The following is a 27457-nucleotide window of genomic DNA, read 5'->3' as shown; positions in this document are numbered from 1 at the left end:
CAGATTAAATAGGTTTTTCCACCGTTTTTAGGCTTTTTTTCATCAAAGAGAGGGTGAAACTTCTGGGGTTACAGATTAAATAGGTTTTTCCACCATTTTAAGGCTTTTTTCATCAAAGAGAGGGTGAAACTACTGGGGTTACAGATTAAATAGGTTTTTCCACCATTTTTAGGCTTTTTTCATCAAAGAGAGGGTGAAACTACTGGGGTTACAGATTAAATAGGTTTTTCCACCATTTTTAGGCATTTCGACCTCTGTAGATGCTTAAGAGTTGCTCCAGCTGTCACAAATAATTGGTAAAATAGTAAAAATCAAAACAAAAGGAGACACAGTTTGTAATCATAGCTCTCACTCTTCATTCGGACGTCATTAATCTTTGCTTTACTCAGATTTATGTGTCTATCTGTGAGTGGGATTCAGGAGAAAGCTGCATACCCAAACTACACGATGCACATAAACAATACAAAAACAACAGTTTCTGCAGAACAAGTGCCTCCACATTAATATGTGACTGTATATTTGTCTTACAGGGCTTCTAATCCTTTAGTTTATGCATCATCTGAGCACTTATTCTGCTATTGATCATTTTTAACCAAACAACACAAGAATGTAAAGTAAATTATTTAGTTAATCTATAAATAAAAAGCTAATCCACTAAAATGATCTCTTACTTTAACATATCTAAATAAAAGAAAGAAACTTTATAAGATTACATGATCTGGCATTTGTTTGAATGATAAAAAGGTAAAACTTAGTTGTGGACCCAACAGCTGCAGCGTCCACCATCTGCACATGTTGCACAACGACGCCACCTAGTGGTCTTAGGTCTTTAGTGCAAGCGTCACAAACCAGTCTTTCATCGTTTAAACATCAGTTTATACTTCTTCTGCCTCACTAAGGTGAGATGTTTTTCTACAAGCTGCAGGCAGCAGCTGATTAGGTTTGGCTCAACCCAAAGACTGGAGGCAAAGAGTCCAACAGGAAAGCTTCTAGTAAGAGTCAATATACTACCAGTCAATGGTTTGCACATATATACCCATTCAAAATGACTGGATTGACATAATTTACGTTTTATATACTGTTTAAAGGCTGTTTTAATTCCATAGTATAGTATTTCCCTTTTCCTGAGTATAGAACATGGATGGATGGACCTTTCTCAGAGGCAGATGGACTGATTTTGAGACAGTCAGGGTATTTGTTAGGCTCTGTATTAGTTATTCCAGTTCAGGTCTTGTTTTCCAGTTTGGGTCAATCTGTCTGACTGACTTTGTTGATCTATTCCAGTTTGTTCGTGTTAGGAACGTTTTTCTTATCAACGAGGCTGGAAACAATCATCTTTATTGGAGAATATCCTTTGGTACTGTGCACAGGGTCGTACAGTTTGCATGTCAAAGGTGTAAGTATTTATACCCAGATGTACGTGTGGTCTATCTTCAGGTTTTATGGTTCTTTAAGGGTCTCTGAGACCAGTTGAATCTAATCTAGCTTCTCCAGACATACAATCAGAGTGTTTTATTCTAGTTGGAGTCAGATCGTCTCTTTGAGTCTGGGTCAGCCCCAGTTAGGGTTTGTGTTTGGTTCAGTTATTCCAGGATGGTTCAGATCCAGTCCAAAGTAATCGAGCTGCTTCCATACCGATGGAAGACCGTATGAATCATTGCTGTAGTCACATTTTAATGAGCCTTTTTTTTAAGTTAAAGACGTACTATGATGCATTTTCTCACTTTACTCGTAGATGTGTTGAAAAAGTTCTGAATGAAATGAAAGCAGCGTGAAAACTGTCAGTTTTCTGACCCGGTGCACTGCTCATAAAAAACACTGACCACAGTCCTGAACCTGTCCTTCAGGTACATCTCAAGTGTTTCCAGAGGCATGTGCCTCACATCGTATCCCCTGAGGTGTTCCTTGGCCGTCCTGTCAATGGGCACGATCTCCTCCGTGCTGTTGGGGTCGTTGCGCCCGATGGCTGCAAATGTGGGAAAGGTGTCTTTCAGTTCTTCAGGCAGACTGTGGTTGTACTTTGGGCAGCAGTACGCGGACCAGATATACTCCGGCACCGCTACCCGATGATTCTTGAGCCAGGGCTCGTTGTCGCGGTATGGGATGATGCCAGTCACTATGTAGGCTTCTCCGAGACAGTAGGCCGCTATGGTCTTGTTGACGGTCTGCTCCAGGGTTTCCCACGGCCCGTCATTAGATCCCGCTTTCTGGGGAACCACATTTGTGAGGGTGAAGGTGGAGGAGCGTGTCTCATGGGTCTGGTGGTGAAGGCTGGGGTTCAAGTGGCCGCGAGAGTAGTTGGTGTTACCATAGTCAGGCTTCACCGCCTGGCTCTCCACCACGTTCTGGTCCAAGGGGCCTGGCGGGAAGGGACTCATGTTGCCATCAGCTCCTGGGTAGGTTAACTGTTTAAGAACCAGGAGAAATAAGTGATATCATCTTAGAATTGATCACATGACCAACAGACTTCATTGTGTGGTTTAAAGTATTAAAAGGTAGAGGTAGTTCAGGGGATGCAGCAACTGTTTTTCATCTGGAAGGTTGCTGGATGGACCCAGACCTGACCAGCTAATATCTGAAAGTGTCCTCGGGTCAGATTCTAAACCTCACATCGCTCAACAGCATGTTCCTCACTTCTAAGTCGCTCTGAATAAAAGCGTCTGCTAAATGATTGCAATTGTTTTGCTCTTTAGCTCCCCCTACAGTTGTGGGATGCAACTCCACTGTCATAAAAACATATTGTGAGCCCTGCACATGCACAGCCATACACAAGTATTTGTTACACTGAAGAGACCACAAAGACACCATCAAAAGCCCACAAAAATGTCAAGTAACTGTGAAGCAAAACGATGTGGTGCAGAGCTAGAAACCAAAGTTGTGAACTGTGGTATCTGAGCGCCACGGCGTTTACACGCCCCTAAATGTGCATAAGAAAGGTCCGTGCCCTTCAAAACGAGTCAAAAGCGCGTAGTTTTTACCGTTCACAAACTTCTCTGGTGCTGCTTTAAAAGTATTTTCTTCCCCTCACATAGTTATTTAGCTCTCTATCACTTTTAATGGGGTAAGAATGCTTTCAGTAGCCTATTTTCCAGGTCAGGCGGTGGGTTTCCTATCACCCCTCTACTGCCTTGATGTTGCATTTGGGATCCAGTTAGGTACAGAGTACTGCACTGTAAGGCTTCTGCATATATCTCTGAGTTCATTCACATTCTTCAAATCTCTAACAGAGTTAAGTAAAACTCATCCTTATTGCTTAGACATGAACTAACGCCAAAGCCCAGAGGGTTCATGACAAAGCCAAAACACCTAACCTATGTATCTATATCAGATTAGAATAAGACCCAAATTACATCTTTTGATGTCTTTTTTTACCTTTTTGGGTTTGTGTTGCTTTGGCTAAAGATCATTTCCGTTTTATTTCTGAAAAACGTATCAAACTTGGTTTCACTGATGATCCAGAGTAAAAAAAAATGTATTTATTGCTTGAATTCATTCAATTATCTGCTCGATGTAATTTAAAACAGAGACACACGGTGCTCATAAACTGCCTGACTAAACAACAAAGAGATCAGCACCCAGATTTAATGAAACAAGAAGGTGAGAGCCTCCAGTTGGAAAAGCAATACAGCGGTTAATATGTTTCAGGTGCATAAGTTGGCTAGTTTTGTAAATGTAAATGTAAATGTGATTTATTTCTACAGCCCTTTACAACAATCCATTTCGGTACCAAAGTGCTTTACAGCAGATAATAAATAAAGAAAAGAATAAGTACAAAACAATAAAATAACAGTAAACGCAATAAAATACAGCAAAATTTAATAAGATAATATAAAAGTGTCACCATAACACTGGGTATTAAAAGCCATCTGAAATAAGTAGGTTTTTAGCCTAGATTTAAAGAGGCCCAGGTCAGAAATAAGACGCATCTGGGGGGGGGCTTATTCCAGAGCCTGGGGGCACCCCAGAGCTTGTATTTGGACCTGAACACTTCCAGAAAAAGTTGATTTGTTGACCTCAGAGCTCTACCAGGATTACGGACAGTTAAAAGCTCAGATAAATACGATGGGGTGAGGCCGATAAGAGCTTTAAAAACAAACAAAAGTTTAAAATCAGTTCTATAAAGGACAGGAAGCCAATGAAGGGAGTTAAGAACAGGAGTGATGTGCACAGGTCTGTTAGTGTTGGTTAAAGACGGGCAGCAGCAGAGTTTTGCACAAGTTGAAGGCGACTGAGAGAAGTCTGGGAGACGCAGACATAAAGTCCATTGCAGTAGTCTAACCTTGAACTTATTAGGGCATGGAGGCTTTCTCAAGGTCGTGACGGCTTAAAAACATTTTTTTTGTATGATTTATTACTAACTGTTTACAAGAAGGTGTTATATCATCCTTGTTTAAACATCACAGAGAGTTACTGATCTGTATCGCCACATTGATGTGGCACCAATAAGCCATATACATCTAAAGCTGTCCATCGTGGCAGATTAATAATTCTCATTTACTGCAGTCATGCCTCCTCCAGGGTCCTACAGAGAGGAACAGCTGAACAGTATGACTTCACCCCGCAGAGCAGCCCGACCATGAACGCACACATAATCAGTTCTGCTTTACTGGGACTCATTTCCTCCTTTTTAAAAATAAAAAATTAAAGAGTTACTGTAAACAGTTGTGATAATTTGTAACTGATGCTAAACTAGATCAGCATTTTCTACAAAAAGAGAACTCGTTTTCTTAGAGTGTCAGAGTGAAACAAGCAAAACCACTGATGTGCTTCCACTTTAAATAAGCCTTTCACGTTCATAAAAGTAGATTTATTGTAGAAATCAACCACTAAACAGTATATTGAAACCTCCTCACCTGTGGCTCAAACTTCCAGGATGCTTTGGGCCTCTTTCCCTGAGGTACTGTGTACAAGTAGGCTGAGAACCACGGCGAGCGGCGAGCTCGACTGTACAACGTGGCAAAGCGATACTGGTTGATGAAACGCTGGCAGATCGGCGTCCCTGTCAGACCTTTCGGAGGCCAAGAGCTGTAGAAAAACTGCAGACATGGGGCGAAGTCCCCAACATCAGCCACACACGGGCAGCAGCTGGCGGTGAAGGCCAGGAGGACCAGAGAGCACAAATGTGGCATGTTAGGTTGAATCAGTCGCTGGGGTTGCAATCAGGCTCTCTGGCGAGATGTGTCATGCCTTCTCAGACACATGAGAGTAAACTGAAGGTCGTTCCCTTTTCGTCAGCACATGACCTTTCAAGGAAAGCAGAAGCAGTTTCAACTTGAGTTCCAACTTTTTTTTTTACAGGAAATAAGTCCACTGAACCTCTCTGCTGTGACGGTTGCACACTCTATTACACTCTGGGGTTGTATAAGCATTAAGTTCTGTATGCAGTAAATAATGTTTCATGGCTGGCTTATCACCCCAGCATCTCATCTTCCCTTTTTATACCTCCAGCCTGGGCTGCAAAGCAACCTGCTTATTTAAATGTAAAGATATTTGCTCAACAACACAGGTTTAGTTGGGGATGAATTGCTTCTGTTTCAACTTCTTCTTAGCTTCTCATCCCTGTTTTGTAAGTTCGTTTTTGTCTTTGGTTCCTTTAATTAATGTAACTAGATCAGATCAGGAATCTAGGACTTCAATGCACAACACAACAGAACAATGTTAGAAACACATTTTCAAACAGACACACTTCGATGTTAAAAATGAGAAGAAATGAAGAAACCTAAGGAACCAACATCACATAGCATGCTAAGGCTAACTCACGATTAGCCGCCTTAGCAATTAGCACAACTTTTCTAATATTAGCATTTAGCAACGCAGTCTTAGCTGTATGCTAATATTTTGAGGGGGAAGACTCGTATTTGTCGGTATGTGTTTTATTTAACTTAATTTACTTAATTTTTATCGTCTGTTTTTTCTTCTTCTTAACATCTATGTGTTCAACACAGTTTTAAAAGCAGCCATAAGTTTTTACTGTCACACAATGTTTGTAGCTAGCTTGATTTATACTGCGTTAACTGCTGTTTCACTCTCTGTTTCTGATTCACTGTGTTTTCTGATAACAGACAATAAAAAGGTAAATAAGGGGCTTAATTAGGATTTCAGCTGCATTAAAATACAGACAGTAGGAGAGAAGCAAACAGATGTTAACACAGCTGGACTATAGGCAGAAAGCTAATGCCCACAGTTCTATAGATTAGATTAGATTAGATTTCCCTTTATTGTCCCTCAATGGGAAAATTCACAATAGAAATGCACAATATAGTACTGTTCAATATCAGAATTATCTGGTATAAAAGAAAATACTTTTTTGTTGCGCTATATTTGTTTGATTGCAGTGTGTAGCGTCAGTAAAATTGTCTTAATATGGCACATAAGTGCATAGATTGGTTTTGTTCCTTTGAGATGCAGTTCAATAATTTGTTGCATTTCCTGAACAATTCATTCATGATTGGTTCATTTCAAGAGACTTTCTCTCTTATCTAGTGAATAGTTGTCTTTAATAAAGAAGAAATAAGTCTTATTTGATTATTGGATGAATCTATTGGAATAATCGAGAGAATACTCGATTACTTAAATAATCGTAGCCCTAATTTGAACACACACACTTTTACAAGTATGCAAAGTTTCTGTTGGACACGGCTGTAAATAATTTAATACACATTTGTAACGATCATGAGACTGATTTGTCTCCATAAAAGAGTCCATCAAAACATGTGCGCTGGGCAAAGCAGTCGCTCAAAAACTCACCAGCCAATAGGAATTAACCCCTCAATATCCCCTTCTACATGAGGCGTTTGTGCCAGGGCTGCAAACAAAAAGTGATTTAACCAAGGAGAGCGCTGCGTGCACGACTGCAAAGACAACAGCCAGAGCAAAGGTCTGATCCGGGAGGATGAAGCAGAGGGAACTGATAACAAAAGATAAATGATCCAACAGATAAAACACCAACACTTTATACTCTAAGAATCTTATTTTTGCTTTTATTGACCCAAACTGAATTGCTTACTTACTCCTCAGCCAAAACTATGGACCGTATCACACAAAATCATCAGTAATTGATAAGCTGATGAAAATATTAAATAAAAAAAATTGGATATTAAGGCCTCATATTGTCAGGCAGATGAATAATTTGGGTATATTAAGTTTATGTTCTCTTCAAGCCATTAACTGTGGCAATGTTTGCAAGGGAAGTAGTTAAACATTAGATAGAGATTTGTAAAAATTAACAGCTTTGGTAAAAGAACTGTAATGTCTGACAGTTTCTTGGAGCATTTTCAAGAGGAGGCCAGATGTCTTCTGTGTGAGGCAGAAAGACTCGGGAAAATATAATGTTACTCCCAGTTTGGGGGCTGGTTGAAGGAACTTGATTGGCTCAGTGGGAAAAATGTTTTCCCTTCCTTCCCCTCAGCCTATACACATGTATTTGAAGTCCCCTCCTCACGCACCCCTCCCACGTTTCCTTATGCAACACAGTAATCAGGGTTTAAGTCAGCTCCATTTGCTCAGAGAGGGCAGAAAGTGTGTTTTCTCCACTGTGTCAGGCGTTTAAGGTAGGTTACAACTCTTTCTCTGCCACACATTAACAGCCGACACAGCACTCTTAAACAGAACAGACTGGCAGGAGGTTCCTCTTTTTGCTGTTGTAACAACAGACCTGCAGACGGGAAACTGACCACCTGAGAGAAATTTTCTACCACATGTAACTGTTTGAGCTTGCTGTCCACTCTCTGCCGAACACAGAAGGTGAGGCTAAAGACTGGATTTGGACCAGGTGTTAGTCAGGACCCGCATTTCACTGGACTTTGATTTGTTGAGCAACCTTTCATGTGTCTTTTGGACATGTTTCGCTGTGGTTTCCTGTGCAAATCCTGACCTCAAAAACCAGCCAGAATATTTGGCCTGATACTTTGCCTGGATTAACCCTGTTTCTAAAAAATTTCCCAGGGATAAGGTGCTGAGTGTTGCTCTAATTCAGCTCTATTTTAAAAGCACATGATAATCTGAGAGGGAACATCTGTTGCAGCTGGGTGTCAGGAGACACTGAGCATTGCAGATGTTATCTACAAACTTGTGTGTTGTAGTGATATTAGAAATATACAGTGCTGTGTCATTTCTTTATATATTATCAGGAAAACAGGAAATAGATGCAGAAGTTTGTTAAAACAAGTACAAACATAAATATAAATACAGTATATGAGGTTAGAAACAGTGTTTGTTCAGTTCTGAGCAGCTTTAAAGTGAATATCTGGTCTGAGCTCCTTTATTCTCCAACACAGCCTGAACCCTCTGAGACAAGCTTTCTGTCATTTCTTTAAGGAGTCTTCAGGAATAGTTCTCCAGGCTTCTTGAAGGACATCCCAAAGCTCTTCTTTGGATGTGGGCTGCCTTTTGTTCCGTTCTCTGTCAGATGATCCCACACTGCTTCAATAATGTTGAGGTCCGGGCTCTGGGGAGGATTCATCCCTCCATAAGACCTGTTGCCACTGATTTTCAGTCCACTTCTTGTGTCATTTGGCACAGCTCAGCCTTTTCTCCCTGTTTCCCTTCCTTAAGAACGGCTTCTTGACAGCCACCCTTCCATGGAGACCATTTCTGATGAGGCTTGGGCCAACAGTAGATGGATCAGCTGAAGGTCCAGATGCATCTCTCAGGTCCTGTCAGGTCACAGCTGGATTTTTTCCTCTTTCTTAAGGACATCACTTTCAGATCCTGTTCATCTGCTGTAGATAGTTTTTTAGGCCTGACACTTCTTCTTTTGTCCTCCACTTGTCCAGTTTCCTCAAATGTTTTAAGGACACACTGCACACCATGCTGAGATATGCCAAGTTTTCAGCTAATAGCTCTTTGGGAATCACCTTGTTGCTGCAGAAATCCTATTTTCTGTCTGTCAAACTGTGTTATCTTTGCTGTTTTTCATAGATGCAGCTAAAGAAATGGGAACAAATGATGTGTCTTTGTGACAGGCTGCTAGTAACAAAGCGCCTAAAGATCCAATTTAAAATGTCTTCTTTTCTAAATTATCTGTTATGTGTCGACACAACACTGGTTCATCCCTGAGTTAGGAGCCTTTTTTATGTCTAAATGATTCATAGGTCAGAGTTAAGTGGCTTAACAAAGAAATAAAAACACATTCCTCTGAAAATGCTCAGGTACAAGGACTGAAAATTAGTGAAAAATCAATCAATGTTCAAAGAAAAACTGTGAAAGACCTTCAGAAAGCTGGAGAACTATTGATCACGACCACTTTAAAAGATTACTGGAACATCTGGCTGCTTGGAAAGGTATTTACAAAGAAATAGGGACTTGATGAAGACTTTAAACAGTACTGAAAATCAAATAACTAAAGATTGGGCACTAAAAGGGCAAAACAATTCCATCTCAGGGAATTCTGCACACGCTTACAAATGTTCATGTCATTATTACTTCTCCACACCCAACAGTATTTAGCAAAATGTCATGATTAAAGTCCATTTTTTACTGTTGTAACTAAACATCAGCAAATTTACCAAGTTTAACCCAAGAAAGTGGTCCTTACCTCTAAAACGCTGTGATTTCCTGCTTTCCCTCAGAGTTTCTTGATGGCGAGCCCTCAGATGGGAGCTTCTCTTCTTCTGGCGGTGAGTTTGTTCCTCCTGACTGGTCCCGCCGTCCAGGCTGGAAAGATTCTGGTGTTCCCAGTGGACGGCAGCCACTGGGTCAACATGAACCTGCTGATCCAGAGTCTGCACGCCAGGGGCCACGAGGTCACGGTGGTCCGCACGGCCACCAGCTGGTACGTGAAGGAAAGCGCGCCACATTACCGCTCCATCACTGTTACTTTGCCACAAGCCATTGACATAGAGGAGCAGGACTTCTTCGTGACCTTCCTCGTCAAGATGCTGCAGATCAAGAAAGAGGGGGGGTCCATTATGGGCTTCATGAAGTTCTACTGGGAGATGCTCACCACGCTGTCAAATATTCACCAAAAAGCCAGCTTGTTGGGGGTAGAAATATTTGAGAATAAGACTCTGTTGAAGAGCATCCGGGACACTCAGTTTGACGTGGTTCTTCTGGACCCGGGGCTGCCCGTCGGAGTCCTGGTGGCTCATGAACTACAGCTGCCGACAGTTTTTAATGTGAGATGGATCACCAGCGGGGAAGGCCATTTTGTGGTGGCTCCGTCTCCAACGTCGTATGTTCCGACGTCCGGATACGCCGCGACTGACAAGATGACGTTTTGGGAAAGAGTCACAAACACCTTCTTTTATTTCTTCAACACGTGCATTGACAAGTTGGTCGTGTGCCCTCACTACGACAGGCTGGTGGACAGGTACTTCGGTCCAGACGTTAAGTTCTACCACCTGCTCCAAGGAGCAGACATCTGGCTCATGAGGGTGGATTTTGTCTTTGAATTCCCGCGTCCAACCATGCCCAACATCGCCTACATTGGTGGATTTCAGTGTAAGCCCTCTGGTCCTTTATCATCAGAGCTGGAGGAGTTTGTTCAAAGTTCAGGAGAGCACGGTTTCATCCTGATGTCTCTGGGGACGCTCGTTAATGGTCTTCCCATAGATATTACCTCAGAAATAGCTGCCGCTTTTGCCCAACTTCCTCAGAAGGTCATATGGAGGCACGCCGGTGAGCGCCCCAGCAATTTGGGCAACAATACCCTCCTGTTGAAATGGTTACCGCAGAACGACCTGTTGGGCCACCCAAAGATTAAAGCCTTCGTGGCCCACGGTGGCACTAACGGGGTCTACGAGTCCATCTACCATGGAGTACCCGTCGTAGGTATGCCCCTTCTGTTTGACCAGTTTGAGAACGTTTTGAGACTGGAGGCACGGGGGGCTGCGAGGATGGTGGACGCAGCCAAACTCACCAGTCAGAGCTTTCTGGAAGCATTGCAAGATGTGCTTAACAATCCCTCCTACAGGGATAACATGAAGCGTCTGTCAGCTCTCCATCGGGATCAGCCGATGCGTCCTGGGGACACTGCAGTGTTTTGGATTGAGTTCGTAATGCGGCACAAAGGAGCCGCACATTTACGCACAGAGTCTTATAAGATGCCCTGGTATGCGTATTATTCAGTGGATGTTTTATGCTTTTTGACGACAGTCTTGTTGATGCTGACAGCTGCTGTAGTAGGATCCTTACGATTCCTGTGCCTTCGACTGTGCAGGCGGACAAAACCAAAGCAGGAGTAGCGTCTCGCTCATTTATTTACCCTGTTAAACAAACAGTTTATATTACCAAGAGCAAGGCAAGAGTGCAAATGAAAACCAAAGCAAATGCGGCACTCAACAGAAGGAATCCCTATCATTTAAGGGTTATTCCTTCCTCTGTTCTTTCTTGAAGATTTGAAGGATGGTTTAGGCAGAGGTGGAGCAAAACTAAACTTAAAACTACCGGTTCAGGAAGTATGAGTTCCCAGAATGCTTTTGTTCTTGTTTAAACCAAACTCAGCATGAACATGACTGTAAGAAGATTCATTCTGTGTGTCCGAAGCCTGATGGATCTGTGCCTTAGAGCCTCTTTAGTGACTGCAAACACAAATGTGAGCCACACTGTTTATTTTGACTTAGTTTGGCTTAAATCCTGCTGCTTCAAAGACTTGTTACAGTTCAAAATCTGTATTAATCCTTGAAAATAGTCCCCAAAGAATGCACTTTTTATTCTGTTTTGATTGCTATGAGCTACTTTAGGATGTCACTGAGCCTTCCTGAAACAAATATATCCAAATATACTTGTTGATCGTAAGAAAATGTAGTAACGACTGTCTGAACTTGTAAAATGACAATTCTTGATACTTCTTTTAAGTGATTAATGCATGGTTTTGATTTTCCATGTTGCTTTACAGTGTTTTCTCACAGTCGAGACCATTACTTAATCGTTTAAAATATGAAGAAATAGAAACAAAATGTTTGTTTTTGTGCGTTCTTTGAATAAAGATTAATCTTAAATGCGGAATCTGTTAGTCTGGGTTGCATTTTATGACTTTAAGACAAAATATTTGATGAAAACAAGTACAATTCTTTTATAAAGCACATTTAAGAACTCTCTGTTGACCCTAATGCCGTAAGTTCAATGAACATATGCTCCATAGAATATATGCTCAATATATGCTAAGAGCAGAAAAAGGGATTTTTTTTCCTAAATATTTCACCTTTAAGGTGGATTTTGTTTGGTTAGCTTTGAGCATGATGATAGAAACATAATGAAGACTGAATTCTATTGCAGATTAGTGCTTTTCAGAGACACTGCTGCACCTACTGCTCTTATTACCTGCAGGATGTTCTGCTTTAACACGTCTACATCTCAACTATAACTGCTTCATTATTCAGCCGCCTCGGCACCAACTGAGGCCCTAATACATCAAGCTGATAACCGGCTGTCTGGGACTTTAATATTGTCTTTTTGGCTTGTTGAATCAGTGGGAGTCATCATTCTGAGTGGCTGTTCGGCTCGGAGAATTAACCCTACGCTTTAATGTGACATTAACGGTGTTATCTGTCTTTGCCTGAAGCTTAAATGCTTTAAAAAAAAGGTATGAATCTACAAATCCACGTCATGAGTGACTTTGAAACACAGGCTTTTGAGTAGTATTAACACATTAAAACACACCGAATGGAGATGATTGTCTCTTTCTGCTTCATCTTAAACTGAAGAGTGTCATCGATAAATTACCCTTTAATACTGGAACACATGAACTCATACTTTATCTTAGCATCATAGACCTAAACCGAGTTTTAGAGATGGTTTAGGAAGGTTCACCTCCACTAATCTTTGATAAGACGTGCTGGAGAACAAGAAATAAACAGGTTTATTGCACGAAATGGTTACAAACCTTTACAACACAGATATGAAATGAAAACTGGTGCAAAAAGCGTGACTTACCTCAGATAAATCAACCCCAAATCCAAAAAAGCTTGGACATTGTCCATCCATCCATTTTCCATGCCCGTTTGATCCATCTCAGGGGAACTGGAGCCTATCCCAGCCGTCCCAGTCACGCTGGAGGGGTCACCAGCCCTCTAGAAAATGGATGAATGGACTTGTTTGAAGTTACTTTATGGTGCTCCTTTTATTTCTAATTTCCTTCTGCCTAATTTAATCCAGCAGGTGGCAGTGTCTCCTTTCACAAGCGGGTCTTTGCTTTATGTTGGTTTCACAGAATGTCTGCTGTAGAGTTACACCCAGTGGCGACTTTTTGAAGGGCAGGGGCGGAAAAAAAAAAGAAAAGTCCTCACCACTGGAGAGGGCACTTTAGCACGCGTTTTGGCTGCCGAGAGGGCAGTTTAGCACGCATTTTGGCACCCAAGAGGGCATTTAGCATAAGTTTTGGCTCCCAAGAGGGCATTTAGCACGCATTTTGGCTCCCAGGAGGGCAGTTTAGCACGCGTTTTGGCTCCCAAGAGGAGACTTTAGCACGCATTTTGGCTCCCAAGGGGGCACTTTAGCATGCGTTTTGGCTCCCAAGGGGGCACTTTAGCACGCATTTTGGCTCCCAAGAGGAGAGTTTAGCACGCGTTTTGGCTCCCAAGAGGAGAGTTTAGCACGCGTTTTGGCTCCCAAGGGGGCACTTTAGCACGCATTTTGGCTCCCAAGGGGGCACTTTAGCACGCGTTTTGGCTCCCAAGAGGAGAGTTTAGCACGCGTTTTGGCTCCCAAGAGGAGACTTTAGCACGCATTTTGGCTCCCAAGGGGGCACTTTAGCACGCATTTTGGCTCCCAAGAGGAGAGTTTAGCACGCGTTTTGGCTCCCAAGAGGAGAGTTTAGCACGCGTTTTGGCTCCCAAGGGGGCACTTTAGCACGCGTTTTGGCTCCCAAGGGGGCACTTTAGCACGCGTTTTGGCTCCCAAGAGGGCCCTTTAGCACGCGTTTTGGGTCCCAAGGGGACACTTTAGCACGCGTTTTGGCTCCCAAGAGGGCACTTTAGCACACGTGTTGGCTCCCAAAAGGGCACTTTAGCACGATTTTTGGCTCCCAAGGGGGCACTTTAGCACGCGTTTTGGCTCCCAAGGGGGCACTTTAGCACGCATTTTGGCTCCCAAGGGGGCACTTTAGCACGCGTTTTGGCTCCCAAGAGCGCACTTTAGCACGCATTTTGGCTCCCAAGAGCGCACTTTAGCATGCGTTTTGGGTCCCAAGGCAATCGCCCCCCCTAAATCTAAATCTATTGTAATATGCTAAAAAAAAGTGACAAAATGATTGTGATTTTTCCCTATTTTCTTTAAAATCCTACAGGAAAACCAAATTATCCAGTGGTTAACTTGGTCAAACCTGGTAGAAATCTGCAGAAAACGCTGCAGCCAGACTCAAAAACCTCAAAAGTCGAGGCTTTTTCATCTTTTTGATGCTGCATCCAAAAAGATTGCTGATATTTGAAACGTTTATTACCATCAATGGTTTGTTTTTGGGAAACTAAAAAAGTCAAACTCCCTGCTATCGAAGGGAAATCCTCTGTCAACAGTGTGTGCGTCGGAGGCTGCAAGAAAAAAAGGAGATAATTCTCTTTCTTTACTGAGAGTTTCAGCTCTGAGAAGCTGCAGGAATCCGCTCTAAACACACGTCACTGATATGCATGAATGAGAAAACACAGATAATCGTTATTTTTACAGCTTGTCTGTTGTCCTGGGAGCAAAACAAATCTTTCATTCAGTCATTTAGCTGCTCCGACACTGACATATTGAGTGACATCACTTCTCACTGCTCTGGTTACCAATGAAGAAACAACATGAATCACTGAATTATTAACAAAGCCTCCTGCTGCTGGTTGGCTGTGTGGTTGGTGTGGGTGTAAAGAATGAAACTGTGCCTGGTCTTTTCTGGGCTTAACCTGCACTTGATTCTGTCTTTTTGCTGCATCTTTAATTTTTTTTAACCTGTAAAACCATTAAATTCCTATTTAAAATCATGTATATGATATATTATACACATTTTATTACAGCAACTGACAACATGCATTCACAGTATCACACATTTTACAACTGCTTTTACACTGTAGTGACTTACAGCATTAATATAATGATATTTCTTCCTGTTTTAACTGCTTTAAAGGGAATATGAGGTTAATTAGAGTCCGATTGTATTGTTTTTACCAAACAGAGGAAGATGAATGCTGCAGCTAGCATCTTTTGCACAATAAAAAGTTCAGTGAATGTGTTTCTTTGCTTTTAAATGCGTCTCGTGTTCTCAAATCTTTCATTGAAGACGCCACAAAGCCATTTTTACCCCTCACATGGAGGCGATCTCATGTCCACGACCAGTCCCATTAAATGCAACTATAGTTCATATGTGCTTGCCAAAAGTTTTGGAGAGCAGAACAATCTCAAACTATCAAAGAAAACCAAATGAAACAGCCTCAAAGAGCGTTGGTTCTCACCTTTGACTCATAAGGGCGTTTTTTAAAGTATCACCCCAACAAAATGCAGGAGGAGAATATGATGCATCTGTAGTTTAAGTGTTTTCTGTAAGAAACCACAAAGCCCTGAAACCAACTTTACCAAAACAGTTCTGTCACTTCCTGGTTGGGTTTAGATGGTAACTTTCCTGGGTAAGAGTAGAAATTAAAACTACTTTGGATTGGTTTGAAAACACTTTCTTCACCACAGTCACTGTCATGGCCGCCATTTTTAAACGCCTCAGATCTCATGTCCTCTTGAGGCCACACACTCTCTGAATATAACTATATCCATATCTACTCCCATGGACATTTGGTAGGAGGACGGTCTGAAACAAAAACACCTTAAGCAAGGTTTATCAAATGTAAAATCTACATTTTAAGTTATTGCTTAATAAGGAAGTTGACCAAGATGGTAGAGGCTCATTAGAGGCTTATATGAGTCACGTTAGACACCCAAATATCAGCTTCTAAGTACAGAAAATACTCTGATATGAATTATATAACTCTAAAAGTGGAAAAAGCTGAATTTTGATAGCTGGTTTCCCATCTTAGATGTGGTGTTATCATATAATCTGCACTATAATCTGATTTATAATATACTGGAGCCTTCTGTTATACAAAGCAGGTTCCATGTGTGTGGATTGGTGCCCCTCGGCCAGGGCTAACTTTTCCAAACCACCAGATAAACCAGGACAGGGATGAGGCACACGGGGACGACGGTGAGCACGACCACCAGGCTTTGAGGGGCGTCCTCAAACTGGTCCTCTTCCTCGGGGCAGCTCTCGAAGTAGATGGAGTGGATGTGCACGAAGAAGTCTTGAATGTCCGGGTTTGGGAAGAAGCAGCCAACTGCATTGGCCACAGTCTCCACGCACTCGGTCAACTCGTGGTACGGTCTGTGGGGGTGAAGAGAAGTCAACGCCTGATGAGGAACTGGTTCACAGAGAGAAAACTCTCAAATGCGAGTTTGCTTCTTTAATGAAATTGGTGTGATTGTAAGTGAAAGTTTCTGCATTCGATTAATTCAGAAAATAGTTGTCAGATTAACCATCTCATGAAAGATCACTGGCCTTAAACCAGGGATGTCAAACTCTGGTCCTCGAGGGCCACCGTCCTGCAGGTTTTAGATGTTTCCCTGCTTCAACGCACCTGATTCGGATTAAATGGATCTCTTGGAAAGATTGTTAAGTTCCGCACAAGTCTGCTAATGATGCATTAATCTGAATCAGGTTTGTTGAAGCAGGGAAACGTCTAAAACCTGCTGGACAGCGGCCCTCGAGGACCGGAGTTTGACATCCCTGCCTTAAACTGTTGATCTCTTACTTTTCATCCATATTTTGATAGAAATCAATTAAAAAGAGGAAAGCGTGGTGTCCATGAGATAAAAAAACAAAACGTAATCAGACAGAATAATTCACATTTTCAGAAAACATTTAGGAAGATTTAGCTCTGCACAAATCCAAAAAACGAACAAAACTATCAAAATGTCCCTTTTTTGTTTTTGAGCGTCTGTTTCATGCTTTGATCCGCTGGTACTTTGTGTTTTAATTCTCTTTTTCGCTCTGTGTTCACAATGATTATTGCTTCATGTTTATTTGCATTTAGTTATAAAGTTTAAAAGGGACTTTATTAACTATAGCGCCCTCTGGTGTGTGAACGCCTAAAATGTACTGTCGATGTGAAGCAAGCCGTCAGATTTATCAGTACCTTATCAACAACAGTTATGTTAATACTACAGATTTATAAAAGTAAAAGCACCTGCAAGCTTTACAATTTATTCATTCAAACATGTGAACAATAAATGTTATTTAAAGACCTTGAAAAGTTGCATTTAATGTCACCATAAACAGTATTAAAATGCCCATTAAGATATTTTCGACATACAGGATCTAATTTCATGAGATGATATTGAATTTGCAAAATGTAACTGAAACTCAACTGAACTGTGAAGCTTTCAAGTGTTGCAGCACAAAAAAACACGAGTAAAAGGTCTGTGGTTTAACTGCTTCCTGTTTGAATGTAAACACTGAAGCTGTAGACGGCGGGCGGAGGTGGGGGGCCATCAGCCACATTTATTCAGCCGTAGGAGAGGAAATAGCTTTACTCAGCCCAGTCTTGATGATGGATATTTCCCCGTGAGACTTACTGTTGCTATGGAAGGTTTTACAGCTTTACTAATTTTTATGTGTTGTGCAGACTAAGGCTGGTGTTCCAACTACACCCAAACTAACACCGTTTGTCTTTTCCCCGTCCTTTTTAAGTCAGATACGAGGTAAATTCAACCTCAGATTAACAACAACTCATGACATATTTCAGTGTGTAACTATTATTTTAACAAAAACTGAGACACAGTAATTAAGAGGGTAAGTAGCAGCCAAGTGCTGCTGATCAATGCTCTGATTAACTGATCAGTCAGTGTGAGCAGCTCTAAAAAGCAGAAGTTCTGTCAGTTTAACACGATGCCAAGGAGGAAAGACATCAGCAATGATCTTAGAGAAGCAGCTGTTGCTGCCCATCAGTCTGGGAAGGGTTATAAGGCCATTTCCAAACTATCTGGAGTCCATCGTTCTACAGAGAGAAAGATTATTCACAAGTGGAAAACATTCAGGACAGCTGTCAATCTTCCCAGGAGTGGACGTCCCAGCAAGTTCACCCCAAGGTGAAGAAGCCCAGAGCTACATCTCAGACTCTACAGGCCTCAGTTAGCATGTTAAAGGTTAAAGGTCATGACAGCACAGTTAGAAAAAGACTGAACAAGGATGGCTTGTTTGGAAGGGCTGCAGGAGAAAGCCTCTTCTCTCTAAAAAGAACATGGCAGCACAGCTTAGGTTTGCAAAGCTGCATCTGAACAAAGCACAAGACTTCTGGAACAATGTCCTTTGGACAGACCAGAGCAAAGTGGAGATGTTTGGTCATAATGCACAGCAGCACGTTTGGAGGAAACCAAACACAGCAGATCAGCACAAACACCTCATAAATTTACCTTAACTTTTTCAAATGAACGTACAGAAAAAAAAATAAAATCTGTTTACAACTGAAACACACAGCATATAGTATGTAAACATATTTTACACACCAAAAGAAAGGCAAGTGATAGTATAAGCTCCAATGGCAAACTACTAGTCACACCCATTATTCCAACTGTATTTTCTGTTTTATTCATCCTGTAATCTAGAGATTTGTTTGATCTTTACATTGATATTGTTTACATTTTTCAAACTGAAACCAAAGTGTTAGAAATCCGTACTTGCTTTAAATATGAAGGCAAAAATCAAATATAATATTTAATGTAGAAATTGTAATTTGCAAGTTTCCTAAAACAGTGAAACAGCGCCTCCCCTAAGGTATAACTAGTAAAGGGGGTTTACATGTGGCCAGAAACGGTACTGCAGTGTTACGTTTGAGGCGAACTCGTTGGAAATCAGGTGAAAATAGTTAAATTAAATGAAACTGGCATTCAGTTGATGTTGTGCACATGTGAAGGTGCAGACCTTTGGAAGAAGGCGCTCGTTAACTGAGAAATATTACTTTAGATTCTCGAAAAAGAGAATAAAGTTCACATAAAGAGATTTTAATGAGAAGACAGGTGTTCGCGAGCTAGGCTAAGCTAAACTAAGCTAGCTTCCAGGTGATGCTAATAAGTTAGCTAGCAGCGATGGAAGCAAGAGAAGAGGACTTATGTCAAGTGGCAAACAAGGCAAGGACACACAAGATGAGACGAATATGGACCTCTTCAGCTTCATAAGAGAAAAGAAAAGTGGGCTTCTTCTTCTTCAGGTAAGGTAGGTGCTCTGGTTTATCTTCATAAAGGTTAAATGTCCCGCCGGGACTGACATTAGCAAACACTTAACTCCTTTTTGTGTCTTTGTTGTTGGACAGCGATGGGAAAAAATAATTAAAGTACAAATAAAGTTTCATAAAGACTTAAAGTATAAATTTGACTAAGGTTTAAGTCTTTAAAGCTTACTGGGAGAACAGACAATTTTAGGTTATTTATGTGCAAGGTCAAACTCAAGGTCACGTTTATTTATGGCGCACTATAGTTCGACCAAAGCGCTTTACATAATACAAATTAACGTAATTTAATTAGTAATTATATTTACTAAACTCACATCTGTAGCAGCATACATGTATGACAATTAAAAGTGCCACAAGTTGCACAGTTATGTGCAGGAATGTTGACTTTCTTGTAAATCCATTCATTATTAATGCAGTTTAGGCTTTGCTTTGTCAACAGAACAATTGTTTTTGCTGGATCTGAATTTATCCTTTAAACAAGCCCAGTTCCCCAACAGCTAATATCCTGTAACTTTATGCACATTGACATTAAACTACTGGGCCAATAAAACATCAATATCAGCGTCCTCTATGAGAAAGGCCAGAGATGTCTCTGTTTTCTGAGGCATCGAAGGTCATCATTTATGTCCTCTGGTGTTACAGACTGTGGGTCCGATTTTAAACAGTTTATTTTGCTAACTGAGTGAAATCTACTGCTAGTAGCAGCCAAGATAGGATCAGTTTGAACTCCCTAATTACAAGGGAAATGAGCAGCAGTGCTTCCTGAAAGAGCTCCTCCAGCAGAGGAAACGCTGCACCACCCTTCATGAGAGGAAATAAAATATTCTGTTCCGCATTTCTTTGAGGCTGCAACTTTTATAGCAACACTTGGTTATATAACTGTGATTCATGTGGATAAAAATGAGTACATGAGAATCACGTATAAACACGGATAATAAAGTTATTAATCTATATTGTCTCTAATATACGACTTAACCTTCATGTCCCGGTAAGTTTGCAGATATCTGAGATGCTTTTTGAAGCGACCGGAACCCGCTGGAAATGCTGAGACTGCTCGCCTCTTGAGTTTTGCTGAATGCTGAAAAGTTTCAGCTGAGTCAAAGTGTGTTGAAATGTACCAGATATGAGGGAAAGTGTCGATTATCAGCTGGGAGCTCTGTGGCAGTTTGACTCAGATGAGAAAGTTGTCCGTCCCTAGCTCATTTTCTGCTTGTGTTCGCACCACTATTGGGCTATCGGTCGCCATTTTTAAAAGAAAATAAGCATTCAAACCCTCCTGTGACACAACAGTCTCGCGTTAATGGTGAAGATAACATGTGGAAACCCACAGATCTTCTACAGACATGAAACCGTCGTATGGTTTCCAAGATAAGGACGAATGTTGGGGTTTTTTATAAGCTTTTTATTATCGCTGTGGTCCAACATTTACAGGAACAGTTTGACTAAAAGACGAACTTTAAACACGAGAAGCTTGTGAAAACGTTTGTGACGTTTAAAAAAAATCGGGAAACAGCGAATCAGTCTGCAGAAGAGACTGAAATGATAAGATTTAGTGTGAGCAGCTCATTGGTAATGACACCAGATAACTGAAGTCTGATAAATGTTTTAGTCATGAACAGAAATACCAAACTGCCGTTATGTCAGGAAAAAGGTTAATGTTGAGGGATCTATGGTGAAAAGTTCTTCAGTTTTTTGGTGACTGTTTCAGAAGTTTAAGAACTGTATTTTGTTGACAGGTTTTATCAGAACAAGACGTATGAAACCACTCGGTTACCTGATAACATCATCCAGGACGCACCAGTTTTCAGCTCCGATCAGCTGCATCTCCTCACGAAAGAATTCGCCGCAGTAAAGCCGACTCAAATCTATCAGCTGAAGCCCATTACAGTTTTCTCCTGAGGCCTGGTTCTGCTCGTCCTGGAACCGCTCTGCAGGATAGTGGAAAATATCTGGCATTCAGCAACGGTGCACAGAGATATTAAACTCCAGAGAAGCTCGAAGCTCACCGAGCTGCTGGGTTCTTTATCTTTGCTTTGTTGAAAGTGAAACCGATGGTATCTCATGCAGTGGGAAAGTATTTCAGCTGAGTCAAAGCAGAATTGCCAGAGAACGAGACATTTTACTCACCGTCATCTTCTGTAATGAATCCAGACGTTCGGTTTCCTTGCAGTTTGTCCTCGATCTCAGTCGCGTTGAACGGTCTGAATGTCGCATTGTTTGGTTTTGTACCTGCAGGCAGAAGTTCCTTCACTTTTACTGAGCAGTGTTCTGGTGGAGAAGCTCCAATTTTACAAGAGTTTGCCTCCTCAGAGAGCACATTTCAGGAGGAAATCGCTTCCTCACCCTCCTGTAATTTAACCAGGAGTGAACACATGACTTGAGTCACAGATGTGATACAATATCCCAGAGATTAAAGTAAAGGAGCTCTCTTCATTTTCCAGCCACTTCGACCAGCTCAGCCTAGTTTATTGGAAACATGTCTTAATTTGCGTTTAATTTCAGTGTTTTTTTTAAAAAGAAATCTACCAATAAGACGAGCTGATGCAGGATCCTGAATTTCCACTGCTGAGGAAACAGTCTGTGTGTCCTTTAAGTTTGTGAATTATCTTCATGAGGGCTTCAGTCCTGTGTTGTTGACCAGGAGATGAACCTCGGCTCCACCACACCTGATTCAAACAAATGGCTCCTTATCAGGCCGCTGCAGCTGATCATTTGAATCAGGTGTGGTGGAGGAGGGAAACATCTAAAACATGCAGGGCGGTGGGTCATGAGGACCGGAACTGAGAAACGCTGCTTTAAGGGAACATTTAGTGCAGGGATGTCAAACTCCGGTCCTCGAGGGCCGCGGTCCGGCAGGTTTTAGACGTTTCCCTGCTTCAACGCACCTGAATCAGATCAATGCATCATTAGCAGACTTGTGCAGAACTTAACAATCTTTCCAAGAGATCCATTTAATCCAAATCAGGTGTGTTGAAGCAGGGAAACATCTAAAACCTGCAGGACGGCGGCCCTCGAGGACCGGAGTTTGACATCCCTGATTTAGTGGATCAAACTTATTGATTGGGAAGATTTTACTTTGTATTTGATCACGTGTGGCAGTAACCTTGGATATCTTTGGGTTTTAGGTTCAAGTAGAGATTTTCTGACATGTAAATTGTTGTCAGTCGACGCCTATTTAAAGATGGCGGGTGCAAAAGGAAATATGATTCCTGCTCACTGCACTGATGGCTCTGATCCATTGATCATTATCTGATGGGGATATTTAAAGCTGTTATATTACTGCAGCCTCTTGTGTGCAAACATGCTTTTATGTTGCAGATGATCACGTTTTCCTAATTATCGGAGCGTCTTAAACCACTCGGGTCAGCAGTCACTGTTTTAAAAGGGAAGTATTTCCTGTCAGCTAATAAAGGAAACGTTTGTCAGATTAATTGACAATGAAAAGAACTCGTAGCAGCTCCTAATGATGGTTAATAAGTGTTAAGATGCCATCTTTGGCTTTTATCAGCTCTTACTTGAAGCAAGAAATGAACTTACTGTTGTCATTTGTGAAGATGCTGAATGTTTGGTTCGTAAGAGCCGTGCTCCGCTCCTCCTTTGCGGTATCAGCTTGTTGTGATGTTACAATACCTGCGCTCACACAGGGATTCAGAGAAGCTGTTCAACACAACACATACAAGATATTCTGCTCTTCTTTTTCCTGCTTAACACTCTCACACAAACCAGAAAACAAAGCACACGAGCCGCCAATCCAAAAAAGCAGGAAATGCCAAACAAAAGCAGTTGAAGTCGGAGACTCACCGAGCATGAGAGCGTGGAGCAGGGAGAGGATCATGGTGCACAGCGACGACTGGAAGGCAGGAACCTGCGAGGCTGATCTGTGACCTGAGGGGCTCTCTGAGGCTTAATGCCTGGGACCTCCGCCTGTGAGGAAGCCCTGCCCTCTTTATCTCAGCTCTGCCGATAAACGGGCCGAGTGATGGGAAAAGAAGGGCGGCTTAGGGGAGGATAAAGATCCAGTCATGAAGCAAGATGAAGGATACAGTGGAGGGGATTTAAGTCATGTTCTCTGGTTCTATCATAAAGATAATTAACATCTGGCAGCTTCGATCATAAAGGATCAATAAGACTTTTCATTGATTCACTTGATTCTGGGAAAAGGGAACAGTTTGGGGGGGAAATCGACAGGTTTATCCCTAATTTTGGGTGTTTTTAAAAAGCATTAGGTTTAATTTACAGGCTGTTTTTGGTGCTCAAAATCTGTGTTTTCTGTGCAAAAAGTGAAAGTCACATTTATTTCAATTCAGTTTTATTTATATAGCGCCAAATTACAACAATTGTCATCTCAAGGCACTTAAATAATACAGTCCAATTGGCTTGAATTGAATCCAGTTAATTAATTTAAAAATAATCCAGTTCATTCATATAGAGCCAATTTAAAAATATATATATATCTATAAGGAAACCTGAAACTTGTCTTCAGTCCAGTCTCCCTGTAACAATTAAGACCTTCATGCTGTCAATAATAAAACACTTTAACACTTTATAAAAGGAACCAAATCTTAAAAACCGCTCATCTAAAACCTAAGGTCGCCGTCTTCCTGTCAGCGCAGCTTCCTCGTTTGACCCGTTAAGTGCGAACGGCGAAGTCGCAGACTTACGGGTGCTTCTTCCTCTCAAAAAAGAAAGATTTAGAGATGGTTTTAATCCAGATCTGTCGTGCAGAAGCGTCTGAATCGTTGCACCCCTTCCAGACTGGATTTATAGATTTAACTTAACAGGAGAATTTCTTCCTAAATTTCTATAAACTGTGTAATTTTTTAGGGTTTTTAGACGGTTCAGATGGGCGGAAAGGTTTCTCCTGTGATTTACTTTCAGGTTTTCAATATAAGCTGTGTGCAGTAAACCCGGGGATGTGCTGATATGTGCTTATTCCAGTAAATCTGACATAAAACAACCTCGTCCAGGGATGCAGCTCCTACCTGTGGTGGTGCTGCCTCGATTGTTGGTGGTAATGAAAGTCGGCTCGGGCAGCACACCCCGTTTCCTCTTCCTCCCCATTTGGATAGTGAAAACACACCCAAAGGATTTCCTCCGCACTTAAAGGCAGGGCCTTGCAGGGACAATGATCAGGAAGCCTGTGCATTGTGAAAGATGGGAGTGAAACACACAAACGGTTTCTGTTCTGGCTCACAGGACTGCATAATGCAGGCAGGATAATGCTGTTAGCAGGCGGCGCGGCGCGATGATTGATGCACATTTTCCAGAGAAAATTAGGTTTTTTTATGATTGCGTTTGCCTCAGAGAGACCAAAACAAGTATGAAAGCAAGAACTTCCTGCATTTTGTGGTTGTTAACGAGTTTTTTGTGATGGTCTCTGCCTTCACCTCCGACTGCTGACACAGGAAACTGTTTGCTGCTTGTTGAAAGATATTTAAGAGCGATTTAAATGAGTATCCCTTAAAATCGGGTGGATAAACAAAGTGTTGGAGGATCTGAGTGCTGCAGGCTACCTGGAAAGGTGTGGCTGAGATAACTTAAGGTTCAGCTGTCAAAAAGCTGATTCACTGCTTACTATGGTTGTATTTCCTGTTGCATTTCTGCTCCAGATCAGACGAGGCTCAGAGATAAGAGCTCAAAACATGTAAAAGCGCCACTTCCCACACAATCGGTTCCTCTTACAAGATGAAAAAGCAAAAAAAAAGTCACAAAAAGTGAGTTTTTAAAAAGTTTTTTAGCCAAAACACAATGTTATGATTTATCAAGTTTAAATTAACTAAAGATTATTAAATCTGATTAATATTAAATGATTTTAACATTAATTAAAGCCATTCTAAGCCATTAGAATATGATTAATTAATTTCAAAATAATCCAGTTCATTCATATAGAGCCAATTTAAAAAAAATAAAAAATATATATATATATCTCCTAGCTAAGGAAACCAACAGATTGCACCGAAACTTGTCTTCAGTCCAGTCTCCCGGTAACAATTAAGACCTTCATGCTGTCAATAATAAAACACTTTAACACTTTATAAAAGGAACCAAATCTTAAAAACCTGTAAAACACGTAAAAGCGCCACTTCCCACACAATCGGTTCCTCTTACAAGATGAAAAAGCAAAAAAAAAGTCACAAAAAGTGAGTTTTTAAAAAGTTTTTTAGCCAAAACACAATGTTGTGATTTATCAAGCTTAAATTAACTAAAGATTATTAAATCTGATTAATATTAAATGATTTTAACATTAATTAAAGCCATTCTAAGCCATTAGAATATCAACTTAAACCCTTTTTAATACAGATTTAAGAGCCTTGGAGACAGATTTAAATCATTTTAATGTTTAATTGATGCACAAAACGTCCAGTTTTACATCCAACAGAATAAAATACTTTCATGATCAGTGGAATTGATCAGCTCAATGCATTCACATTTGTTTTTGTCAGCTTTTGTTGCCGTTTTGATGACAGCAACTGGGTTTTTTTGTACTTTTTTTTACCACGATTGTGATTGTTTACCTGCTGCTGTTTCACAGGTGGATTTAAATCCAATAACCTGCCATTTTCCAACAGAATTAAGCAAATTAGATGCTAATATTTTCAGTGCTTATTTGTGCACGGTGACTCACGGAGGTTCCTTTTTTCCTTTAGTTGTAGATGAATACAACGATTGAAATAACCCGTCTCAACCAGTTATCAAAATAAAATAATTTCCTCAGATGGAAAATTCTGGGATGGATTATCGGGTTACTCAGTTGAGCCTATTTGTGTACTTTGATCTAAAATATCTTATAAGATAATAACTTCTGTGCATTTTTTTAGCTGAATGCGACTTACACGTACAATTATATTTGAATATTATTAATAGGACCAAAGTGGCATGTTTGACCTTTTTTAAATAGTTTTTATTTGTTTCTCTCTTGACGAATAAAAGATTAAAATGACATTGCCTCAGATTTTCAGAGGCTTTTTAAAACGGAGCTTTCAGTCTTAATGTGTTGAATCAGCAGGGGTAATCCCTTCTGCTGTATTACCTTTAAATTGACCCGGCATCGACGCTTCCGATGGAGCGTGAACCACAAAACTCGTGTAACTCAATAACAGAAGAATCCTCCAGAGAAAACAAAATCAGAAGAAAAGTGTCTGAAGTTTTGGAAGAAAAGAGGAAATAACCGGACGCTGTGTCCATAATGAAAGCTAATTAGCTTAGCACGATAGCACAGCTTCAGTGCTGCAGCATCAAAGCAGAAAGCAGCCAGTTTAATGCAGATCAGCTGAGAACGAAGCTAACTTTTTCATTTCAGCAATTTACTGCAGAACAAATGTAATCCGGCACTTAACTACACATTCTTCTATAATAAACCAAAAATAATCTAAGAATTCTTTTGTATTTTCTGGTAAATAAACCAGTAAATGGTTTCTTTGTCCTCTCATTACCGCAGCGTATATTAAATATAATAGTTATAATTATTATTTATCAGATAAATCCTGCATTAATCAGCCCCGTTATGATAAAATATTATTCTATTTAAATATTTAATAGACAAAGTCTTTGAAAACATCCAGCAGGAACTGAGAGTATCGCTCAACTGTACCAGCGACGCAGAAACTCCAGTTTTAACCCACTTTTAGTGTCGTACCCACGCAATTAAAGTCCAGTTTCTTATGTTCGGTGAAAAGTATTCTTTCATTTAGCCTTTTCAGCTGCGTCACAGACAGATTTCTGTGTAAAATAGAAAAAAAAGCACCTTTTTTAACGAGTTTCCAACAGATTGACTCATGACAATCCGAGTCTGTAACCTGCCAACACATCAAATAAACCACCAGAAATATAAAGCTGCCATAAATAATGTTAGCTTTGAAAACACAGTGGAAATTAACCGATCATTTGTGTCAATTTTACACCATTTTAAGTGGGGGAACTTTTCCAAAATAAGGTTAAAAAAAAGCAGAACGGCTTTAAAGAAAAGCTTCAAGCTTGATCTCAGGACTGAAATGAGTTATTTCAGACTTTAAAGAATGAATTTACTGCTTTTCTAAAGCAGCAACTTCGAGTTTGCATCTGTTCTCTGTGCTGTGGTTCGACTGAAACTGCTTTAATTTGCCCTGCAGTGGTTAAAAAGAGGCAGATGTTCACTCGAATCTAGTTGTTTATTGAAATTTCCCAGTGAAGTGAAACTGATTTTTACTTCTTCCTGCACCTGACTGAGGACCCGCTTCCCTCCACAGCTTCACACCTTCTTTTGTTTTCGAGACTCTCAGGCAGACAGTAGTAGCATC

General features: G+C 40.9%; 2 protein-coding genes and 1 pseudogene across 2 annotated transcripts; 1 reads left to right on the top strand and 2 right to left on the bottom strand.

Moving 5' to 3' along the window:
* Positions 1–899: 899 nt before the first annotated feature.
* Positions 900–5177, bottom strand: LOC140278084 (endonuclease domain-containing 1 protein-like). Its single transcript, XM_072372973.1, has 2 exons — positions 4854–5177; positions 900–2405 (listed from the first exon to the last, which is right to left on the bottom strand). The coding sequence occupies exons 1-2, from the start codon at positions 5127–5129 to the stop codon at positions 1782–1784; spliced, it is 900 nt and encodes a 299-aa protein (XP_072229074.1). The 5' UTR covers positions 5130–5177; the 3' UTR covers positions 900–1781.
* A 2291-nt stretch (positions 5178–7468) lies between these two features.
* LOC140278082 (UDP-glucuronosyltransferase 2C1 pseudogene) lies at positions 7469–11946 on the top strand (annotated as a pseudogene).
* A 2945-nt stretch (positions 11947–14891) lies between these two features.
* LOC140278164 (receptor activity-modifying protein 3) lies at positions 14892–23146 on the bottom strand. Its single transcript, XM_072373100.1, has 5 exons — positions 22983–23146; positions 22707–22811; positions 21309–21401; positions 20956–21109; positions 14892–16279 (listed from the first exon to the last, which is right to left on the bottom strand). The coding sequence occupies exons 1-5, from the start codon at positions 23014–23016 to the stop codon at positions 16045–16047; spliced, it is 621 nt and encodes a 206-aa protein (XP_072229201.1). The 5' UTR covers positions 23017–23146; the 3' UTR covers positions 14892–16044.
* Between the last annotated feature and the right edge of the window lie 4311 nt (positions 23147–27457).

Source organism: Leuresthes tenuis, unplaced genomic scaffold (assembly GCF_036924035.1).
Source record: "Leuresthes tenuis unplaced genomic scaffold, fLeuTen1.0.hap1 SCAF_20, whole genome shotgun sequence".
NCBI lineage: Eukaryota > Metazoa > Chordata > Actinopteri > Atheriniformes > Atherinopsidae > Leuresthes > Leuresthes tenuis.
The sequence above is the reverse complement of the archived record's forward strand: the minus strand, read 5'-3'. Positions and strand labels throughout refer to the sequence as shown.